Source organism: Oncorhynchus mykiss, chromosome 13 (assembly GCF_057628025.1).
Source record: "Oncorhynchus mykiss isolate SJ-2025 chromosome 13, ASM5762802v1, whole genome shotgun sequence".
In the NCBI taxonomy this organism is placed as follows: domain Eukaryota; kingdom Metazoa; phylum Chordata; class Actinopteri; order Salmoniformes; family Salmonidae; genus Oncorhynchus; species Oncorhynchus mykiss.
In genome coordinates, this window is record NC_143034.1 from 67,248,871 (window position 1) to 67,258,870 (window position 10,000).

Below are 10,000 nucleotides of genomic sequence, written 5' to 3' on the forward strand. Positions count from 1 at the left end.
TTTAAAATACTTAACTGCGCTTTTCTGAGCTTGCCTGGCACAACTGAACTAATAGTGTAGACCCAAAAGTGCAAACCTCTCCCATCTGTCACTCCAGGAAGACATAATCAAATGCTCAGATTATTTTCAAGGAAACAAGTACTACTTGAACCAAGGTCTCTACTACAGTGTACTTCTGCCTGTGTGATTCTATGATATCACATGTTTCTTCTCTGCCTGCCACTGCTGGGCAAACTGTCGGCTGGTTGCAACAACACTGACGTGCAATCAGACTGAGGCCCTGTGCCAAGAAGTGGGGAGCACAGTAAATTACCAGTTGACGAAAGAATGGAAAGAGGTGTGTTTTGGGTTTTCTCCCTGGGACCGTCGGGAGGCTAGAATGGAGGGATGAAGGGAGAGAGGCTTTTCCCTGCTGTTCTGTGGATGCAGCCTGGGATACAGAGCTAATGGATTCTCCCCGGCAATGAACCAGTATTCAGGCTGCTGTCCAGAGCAAAGAGGGGGAGTGGAAGGGAGGGAGGGGAGGGAGGGAGCCACCTGAGATGTTTCCCACAGTACTGGCCTGGAGATTAGGAAGGAAGGGATGGAGGAGGGGTGGAGGGATAGGGAGGGAAGAGAGTGAATAGTAGGAGTGGGGTGAGATGGAAAGGGGAAGAAAGGAGAAATGGGTGAAGGGGAGGGATGGATAGAGGGATAGAGAAAGAGGTGGAGAAGGAAAGAGAGAGGAAGAGAGAAGAGATGGGGTGAAGGGGAGAGATGGATAGAGGGATAGAGAAAGAGGTGGAGAAGGAAAGAGAGAGGAAGAGTGAAGAGATGGGGTGAAGGGGAGGGATGGAGGGATTAATGAATCTCTCTCTCTCTCTCTGGCAAGCGGTACCGGAGCGCCAAGTCTAGGACCAAAAGGCTCCTTAACAGTTTCTATCCCCAAGCCAAAAGACTGCTGAACAGCTCATCAAATGGCCAGCGGACTATTTATTATCTATGCATAGTCACCTCGCACATTGACTTGGTACTGGTACCCCCTATATATAGCCTCGTTATTGTTATTTTATTGTGTTACTATTCTTTTTTACTTTAGTTAACTTGGTAAATAAACTCTTAACTCTTTCTTGAACTGCATTGTTGGTTAAGGCCTTGTAAGGAAGCATTTCATGGTGAAGTCTACACTGTTGGTTAAGGCCTTGTAAGGAAGCATTTCATGGTAAAGTCTACACTGTTGGTTAAGGCCTTGTAAGGAAGCATTTCATGGTAAAGTCTACACTGTTGGTTAAGGCCTTGTAAGGAAGCATTTCATGGTAAAGTCTACACTGTTGGTTAAGGGCTTGTAAGGAAGCATTTCATGGTAAAGTCTACACTGTTGGTTAAGGCCTTGTAAGGAAGCATTTCATGGTAAAGTCTACACTGTTGGTTAAGGCCTTGTAAGGAAGCATTTCATGGTAAAGTCTACACTGTTGGTTAAGGCCTTGTAAGGAAGCATTTCATGGTAAAGTCTACACTGTTGGTTAAGGGCTTGTAAGGAAGCATTTCATGGTAAAGTCTACACTGTTGGTTAAGGGCTTGTAAGGAAGCATTTCATGGTAAAGTCTACACTTGTTGTATTCGGCGCATGTGACAAATAAAGTTTGATTTGATTTGTTGTTGCTGTTTTGTGTTTGTCAAACCCCACAGCCTCAGACCCTCTCTCAGAACCGTGGCGAATCGTGTCGTTCCGAGTAACCCAATTCCAACCCCGCACCCCACCAAAATTTCAGCACACTTTAGATTACTGTCAAACATCCACACTGCCTGCCTTTTTTGGGGGGGGTTGCCATGGCGATCGACAACAACAGTGTACACACACACACACAGGAGAGGGCGGCACCAGGCAGTAAATTTTCCCTCCAGCATGCCCCCCTCTCTCTCTCCGTACCCCTCGCCCCTCTGCCCAGTGTCTGCCTGCCCCTCTTCTCACCACTTCTGACCTGTTTCAACCCAGCAGCACTGCAGACAACACTGGCCCACTGTGGCCACACGGGAAAACTGCTCAACCACAACAAAAGGACTCTTTATGATTAGCTCACACACACAATGACGCTCTCTCACTCAGTCACTCAGTCACTAATGTGTTTTAACTAGGATGAAGTCGTCTCTAGACACTGATCTTGGGTCAGTTGGATTATGATTTGTGGTTCTTACCTCCTTTCGTTGTCGTCGAGGTGAGCAAACAGCACATTCTTGGAGATGGCCTTGGCCAGAGCAGTCATGGTCTTGTAGTCTTTAGGAATCACCTGAGGAACAACATAGCAAACATCATGGTCTCTCAAACAGGAACCAGACTTCAGCACCTTCATCACAGACAATGGAATTGATGGGCATCAATACAATTGATTGAATTCCATTTAATACTGTACACATTGTCTTTCCTATTTGTCATGCCATGTCTACATGGCTAAAAAGATTTTTAAAAGTTCCCCAAAAAGCATTTATTGAAAAGGAAAGAAAACACTAGAGCTGTACACATGAAGCCAGGCACATGCACATACATCAAAACAGCTCAATGCACAGATTTAAGCACATTACAGTATATTTTAAATAAACCCTACTGTCTGTACATAATGGAACGCAACCCATCTGTTTGACTCAGATCAGTGTACGTGTGTGTGTGTGCGTGTGTGCCAGTGTGTGTGCGTGTGTGTGCCAGTGTGTGTGTGTGTGTGTGCGTGCGTGTGCAGCCCTTCGCTGTGAGGTTACGAGGCCATGTGCTCATTCATAAAACATGCATTTTCATGTCCATGTCTGAACCAAAGGACTGTTTGGGGGAATGATGCGGGCCAGCCACATTTCCTCAGAGCCCACTACAAAGACTACTGCCTCTGTATTTAAGGAAAGACGTTCTAGGGAGAAAAACTTAGAGCTCTGAGCTCTGCAGATGTGTTACCGTGGGGAGAAGAGAGAGACAGAGAGAAAGAGAGAGAGAGAGAGAGAGGGAGAGGGAGAGGGAGAGGGAGAGAGAGAGAGAGAGAGAGAGAGAGAGAGAGGGAGAGGGAGAGAGAGGGAGAGGGAGAAAGAGAGAGCGAGAGGGAGAGAAAGGGAGAGGGAGAGAAAGGGAGAGGGAGGAAGAGAGAGAGGGAGAGAGAGAGAGCGAAGGGGAGAGAGAGAGAGGGGGAGAGGGAGAAAGAGAGAGGGAGAGAGAAAGAGAGAGAGAGAGAGAGGGGGAGAGAAAGAGAGAACTATAGCAAAACAGAATGAAAGAGATGCCAGTGGGAGAGAGAAGGAGATAGTACTGTAAGAAAGAAAGCATCAATGGTCTGAGGGAAGCAGCAGTCTGTAGGCTGTAATTAACTTAAAGCAACAGATGGCTCACCATGAAGAGGACCACAACTACAACAGCAGCAGACTGGCTGAAACATTCATGAGGCCACTGCAGTACACCACCAACATCAACCCTCTGTAGTCTCTATCAACCATCTGGAATGCTGGAAATAGACCATTTGCTCCAAAGAGAAAGGCAATACTCTTTATGGATAGAAGTGTAGAGAGAGGGGTTACTAGAGTCTTTATGGATAGAGTTGTAGAGAGACGTTACTAGAGTCTTTATGGATAGAGGGGTAAAGAGAGGGGTTTACTAGAGTCTTTATGGATAGAGGGTAGAGAGAGGGTTACTAGAGTCTATGGATAGAGGTGTAGAGAGGGGGTACTAGAGTCTTTATGGATAGAGGGTAGAGAGAGGGTTACTAGAGTCTATGGATAGAGGTGTAGAGAGAGGGGGTACTAGAGTCTTTATGGATAGAGGTGTAGAGAGAGGGGGTACTAGAGTCTTTGGATAGAGGTGTAGAGAGAGGGGGTACTAGAGTCTTTATGGATAGAGGTGTAGAGAGAGGGGGTACTAGAGTCTTTATGGATAGAGGTGTAGAGAGAGGGGTTACTCGAGTCTTTGTGGATAGAGGTGTAGAGAGAGGGGTTACTAGAGTCTTTATGGATAGAGGTGTAGAGAGAGGGGTTACTAGAGTCTTTATGGATAGAGGTGTAGAGAGATGGGTACTAGAGTCTTTATGGATAGAGGTGTAGAGAGAGGGGTTACTAGAGTCTTTATGGATAGAGGTGTAGAGAGGGGTTACTAGAGTCTTTATGGATAGAGGTGTAGAGAGAGGGGTTACTAGACTCTTTATGGATAGAGGTGTAGAGAGAGGGGTTACTAGAGTCTTTATGGATAGAGGGGTAAAGAGAGGGGTTACTAGAGTCTTTATGGATAGAGGTGTAGAGAGAGGGTACTAGAGTCTTTATGGATAGAGGTGTAGAGAGAGGGGTTACTAGAGTCGTTATGGATAGAGGGGTAAAGAGAGGGGTTACTAGAGTCTTTATGGATAGAGGTGTAGAGAGAGGGGTACTAGAGTCTTTATGGATAGAGGTGTAGAGGGAGGGTTACTAGAGTCTTTAGGGCTGGAAGTAGTGAGAGTTGGGGGGATAGTGCTTACAGACAGGGCCTACTAGCCACTTTAAAGCTGGGAGGGTATAGACACAGAGAGGGTTAACTGTCTACTGTCTAGCCTCTTTACGAATGGCAGAGGATGGGAACAGAGAAAGGGTCAAACCGCTTAAAGGCTGAAAGTAGATAGACAGAGAATGTCTAAAGTCTAGCCTGTTAGTCTACAAATGGGAGAGGAAGGGTAGAAACGGTATCTAGTCTGTTGAAGGGAGAGGAAGAGGAAGGGTAGAAACTGTATCTAGTCTGTTGAAGGGAGAGGAGGGGTAGAAACGGTATCTAGTCTGTTGAAGGGAGTGGAAGGGTTGAAACGGTATCTAGTCTGTTGAAGGGAGAGGAAGGGTAGAAACGGTATCTAGTCTGTTGAAGGGAGGGGGAGAGGAAGGGTAGAAACGGTATCTAGTCTGTTGAAGGTAGAGGAAGGGTAGAAACGGTCTCTAGTCTGTTGAAGGGAGAGGGAGAGGAAGGGTAGAAACGGTATCTAGTCTGTTGAAGGGAGAGGAAGGGTAGAAACGGTATCTAGTCTGTTGAAGGGAGTGGGAGAGGAAGGGTAGAAACGGTATCTAGTCTGCTGAAGGGAGAGGGAGAGGAAGGGTAGAAACGGTATCTAGTCTGTTGAAGGGAGAGGAAGGGTAGAAACGGTGTCTAGTCTGTTGAAGGGAGAGGAAGGGTAGAAACTGTATCTAGTCTGTTGAAGGGAGAGGGAGAAGAAGGGTAGAAACGGTATCTAGTCTGTTGAAGGGAGTGGGAGAGGAAGGGTAGAAACGGTATCTAGTCTGTTGAAGGGAGTGGGAGAGGAAGGGTAGAAACGGAATCTAGTCTGTTGAAGGGAGAGGAAGGGTAGAAACGGTATCTAGTCTGTTGAAGGGAGAGGAAGGGTAGAAACGGTAACTAGTCTGTTGAAGGGAGAGGAAGGGTAGAAACGGTAACTAGTCTGTTGAAGGGAGAGGGAGAGGAATGGTAGAAACGGTATCTAGTCTGTTGAAGGGAGAGGGAGAGGAAGGGTAGAAACGGTATCTAGTCTGTTGAAGGGAGAGGAAGGGTAGAAACGGTATCTAGTCTGTTGAAGGGAGTGGGAGAGGAAGGGTAGAAACGGTATCTAGTCTGTTGAAGGGAGAGGGAGAGGAAGGGTAGAAAAGGTATCTAGTCTGTTGAAGGGAGAGGAAGGGTAGAAACGGTATCTAGTCTGTTGAAGGGAGAGGAAGGGTAGAAACGGTATCTAGTCTGTTGAAGGGAGTGGGAGAGGAAGGGTAGAAACGGTATCTAGTCTGTTGAAGGGAGGGGGAGAGGAAGGGTAGAAACGGTATCTAGTCTGTTGAAGGTAGAGGAAGGGTAGAAACGGTATCTAGTCTGTTGAAGGGAGAGGGAGAGGAAGGGTAGAAACGGTATCTAGTCTGTTGAAGGGAGAGGAAGGGTAGAAACGGTATCTAGTCTGTTGAAGGGAGTGGGAGAGGAAGGGTAGAAACGGTATCTAGTCTGCTGAAGGGAGAGGGAGAGGAAGGGTAGAAACGGTATCTAGTCTGTTGAAGGGAGAGGAAGGGTAGAAACGGTATCTAGTCTGTTGAATCGAGAGGAAGGGTAGAAACGGTATCTAGTCTGTTGAAGGGAGAGGGAGAGGAAGGGTAGAAACGGTATCTAGTCTGTTGAAGGGAGTGGGAGAGGAAGGGTAGAAACGGTATCTAGTCTGTTGAAGGGAGTGGGAGAGGAAGGGTAGAAACGGTATCTAGTCTGTTGAAGGGAGTGGGAGAGGAAGGGTAGAAACGGAATCTAGTCTGTTGAAGGGAGAGGAAGGGTAGAAACGGTATCTAGTCTGTTGAAGGGAGAGGAAGGGTAGAAACGGTAACTAGTCTGTTGAAGGGAGAGGAAGGGTAGAAACGGTAACTAGTCTGTTGAAGGGAGAGGGAGAGGAATGGTAGAAACGGTATCTAGTCTGTTGAAGGGAGAGGAAGGGTAGAAACGGTATCTAGTCTGTTGAAGGGAGAGGGAGAGGAAGGGTAGAAACGGTATCTAGTCTGTTGAAGGGAGAGGAAGGGTAGAAACGGTATCTAGTCTGTTGAAGGGAGTGGGAGAGGAAGGGTAGAAACGGTATCTAGTCTGTTGAAGGGAGAGGGAGAGGAAGGGTAGAAACGGTATCTAGTCTGTTGAAGGGAGAGGAAGGGTAGAAACGTTATCTAGTCTGTTGAAGGGAGAGGAAGGGTAGAAACGGTATCTAGTCTGTTGAAGGAAGTGGGAAAGGAAGGGTAGAAACGGTATCTAGTCTGTTGAAGGGAGAGGAAGGGTAGAAACGGTATCTAGTCTGTTGAAGGGAGAGGGAGAGTAGAAACGGTATCTAGTCTGTTGAAGGGAGAGGGAGAGGAAGGGTAGAAACGGTATCTAGTCTGTTGAAGGGAGAGGGAGAGGAAGGGTAGAAATGGTATCTAGTCTGTTGAAGGGAGAGGGAGAGGAAGGGTAGAAATGGTATCTAGTCTGTTGAATGGAGAGGAAGGGTAGAAACGGTATATAGTCTGTTGAAGGAAGTGGGAGAGGAAGGGTAGAAACGGTATCTAGTCTGTTGAAGGGAGAGGAAGGGTAGAAACGGTATCTAGTCTGTTGAAGGGAGAGGGAGAGGAAGGGTAGAAACGGTATCTAGTCTGTTGAAGGGAGAGGAAGGGTAGAAACGGTATCTAGTCTGTTGAAGGGAGTGGGAGAGGAAGGGTAGAAACAGTATCTAGTCTGTTGAAGGGAGAGGAAGGGTAGAAACGGTATCTAGTCTGTTGAAGGGAGAGGGAGAGGAAGGGTAGAAACGGTATCTAGTCTGTTGAAGGGAGTGGGAGAGGAAGGGTAGAAACGGTATCTAGTCTGTTGAAGGGAGTGGGGGGGAAGGGTAGAAATGGTATCTAGTCTGTTGAAGGGAGAGGGAGAGGAAGGGTAGAAACGGTATCTAGTCTGTTGAAGGGAGAGGAAGAGTAGAAACGGTATCTAGTCTGTGGAAGGGAGAGGAAGGGTAGAAACGGTATCTAGTCTGTTGAAGGGAAAGGAAGGGTAGAAACGGTATCTAGTCTGTTGAAGGGAGAGGGAGAGGAAGGGTAGAAACGGTATCTAGTCTGTTGAAGGGAGAGGGAGAGGAAGGGTAGAAACGGTATCTAGTCTGTTGAAGGGAGAGGGAGAGGAAGGGTAGAAACGGTATCTAGTCTGTTGAAGGGAGAGGAAGGGTAGAAACGGTATCTAGTCTGTTGAAGGGAGAGGAAGGGTAGAAACGGTATCTAGTCTGTTGAAGGGAGAGGAAGAGGAAGGGTAGAAACGGTATCTAGTCTGTTGAAGGGAGAGGAAGAGGAAGGGTAGAAACGGTATCTAGTCTGTTGAAGGGAGAGGAAGGGTAGAAACGGTATCTAGTCTGTTGAAGGGAGAGGGAGAGGAAGAGTAGAAACAGTATCTAGTCTGTTGAAGGGAGAGGAAGAGGAAGGGTAGAAACGGTATCTAGTCTGTTGAAGGGAGAGGAAGGGTAGAAACGGTATATAGTCTGTTGAAGGAAGTGGGAGAGGAAGGGTAGAAACGGTATCTAGTCTGTTGAAGGGAGAGGAAGGGTAGAAACGGTATCTAGTCTGTTGAAGGGAGAGGGAGAGGAAGGGTAGAAACGGTATCTAGTCTGTTGAAGGGAGAGGAAGGGTAGAAACGGTATCTAGTCTGTTGAAGGGAGTGGGAGAGGAAGGGTAGAAACAGTATCTAGTCTGTTGAAGGGAGAGGAAGGGTAGAAACGGTATCTAGTCTGTTGAAGGGAGAGGGAGAGGAAGGGTAGAAACGGTATCTAGTCTGTTGAAGGGAGTGGGAGAGGAAGGGTAGAAACGGTATCTAGTCTGTTGAAGGGAGTGGGGGGGAAGGGTAGAAACGGTATCTAGTCTGTTGAAGGGAGAGGGAGAGGAAGGGTAGAAACGGTATCTAGTCTGTTGAAGGGAGAGGAAGAGTAGAAACGGTATCTAGTCTGTGGAAGGGAGAGGAAGGGTAGAAACGGTATCTAGTCTGTTGAAGGGAAAGGAAGGGTAGAAACGGTATCTAGTCTGTTGAAGGGAGAGGGAGAGGAAGGGTAGACACGGTATCTAGTCTGTTGAAGGGAGAGGGAGAGGAAGGGTAGAAACGGTATCTAGTCTGTTGAAGGGAGAGGGAGAGGAAGGGTAGAAACGGTATCTAGTCTGTTGAAGGGAGAGGGAGAGGAAGGGTAGAAACGGTATCTAGTCTGTTGAAGGGAGAGGGAGAGGAAGGGTAGAAACGGTATCTAGTCTGTTGAAGGGAGAGGAAGGGTAGAAACGGTATCTAGTCTGTTGAAGGGAGAGGAAGGGTAGAAACGGTATCTAGTCTGTTGAAGGGAGAGGAAGAGGAAGGGTAGAAACGGTATCTAGTCTGTTGAAGGGAGAGGAAGAGGAAGGGTAGAAACGGTATCTAGTCTGTTGAAGGGAGAGGAAGGGTAGAAACGGTATCTAGTCTGTTGAAGGGAGAGGAAGAGGAAGGGTAGAAACGGTATCTAGTCTGTTGAAGGGAGAGGAAGAGGAAGGGTAGAAACGGTATCTAGTCTGTTGAAGGGAGAGGAAGGGTAGAAACGGTATCTAGTCTGTTGAAGGGAGAGGGAGAGGAAGGGTAGAAACGGTATCTAGTCTGTTGAAGGGAGAGGAAGAGGAAGGGTAGAAACGGTATCTAGTCTGTTGAAGGGAGAGGAAGGGTAGAAACGGTATCTAGTCTGTTGAAGGGAGAGGAAGAGGAAGGGGATGGCAGAGAGCTGGGAGCTGAGAGGGTAAAGCCTGTGTGCTGAGACCCAGATTACACAGAGATCCTCCTGACGCCACTCAGCCAAAACCAAGTTCCCACACACACACACACACACACACACACACACACACACACACACACACACACACACACACACACACACACGCTGAGCCATGTTAACGCATGAGAGAGGGATTCATTTAATATGCTTGGTTACTCGTCTGGGAAATGTGAATGAACAATTAACTAAGATATTAAACCAATTTAGCCTCTGACTGAGGGTTATTTCAGCCCATTGACGTATGTAGAGCCTGTGTTGTTATCAGTCTGGAACCATGTCATCCAGTACTGTCTAGATACCAGACCTGGGTTTAAATACTATTTGATATCTTTCAAATGCTTCAAGCATTTGTTTAGCCTGTGTCAGGTGGGTGGGGTTTGTCATTTTTAGACTTCTATTGGATTCATGGCAACAGGCAAGCTCAATCAAGCATAGATATAGTATTTGAAATGATTTTACATCGTTTTTTAACCCAGGTCTGCTAGCTACATGTCATTACTGCTGGGAAAGGCAACAGCTGTTTACTGAAGAACCCAGCCTTCAATCAATTTGTTAAACCCCTCATTTCATTCAAATCTGCTTCCATAACTCTGAATTATGTGTGACACTTGTCCGTCACGCTTGTAGCTCAAGCTAAACAAAGGCATGTTCGTTATCGTCTGATGGGAATTTTAAGGACAACCTCGAAATGACAGATTTGTGTGTGTGTGCGTGTCTATCTCCCTGATTATGTGTGTGTG

The 10,000-nt window shown here is 47.0% G+C and overlaps 1 protein-coding gene across 3 annotated transcripts in view; it reads right to left on the minus strand.

The window, feature by feature from the left end:
• The window catches only part of LOC118938336 (cAMP-dependent protein kinase type I-beta regulatory subunit), a 203,929-nt gene that overhangs the window by 148,203 nt on the left and 45,726 nt on the right, over positions 1-10,000 (minus strand). For all 3 annotated transcript variants that reach the window (XM_090197307.1, XM_090197308.1, XM_090197309.1), the window contains one exon: positions 2,176-2,267. In XM_090197307.1, the coding sequence (XP_090053433.1) occupies positions 2,176-2,267 (92 nt within the window). The remainder of the gene's footprint in view (positions 1-2,175; positions 2,268-10,000) is intronic.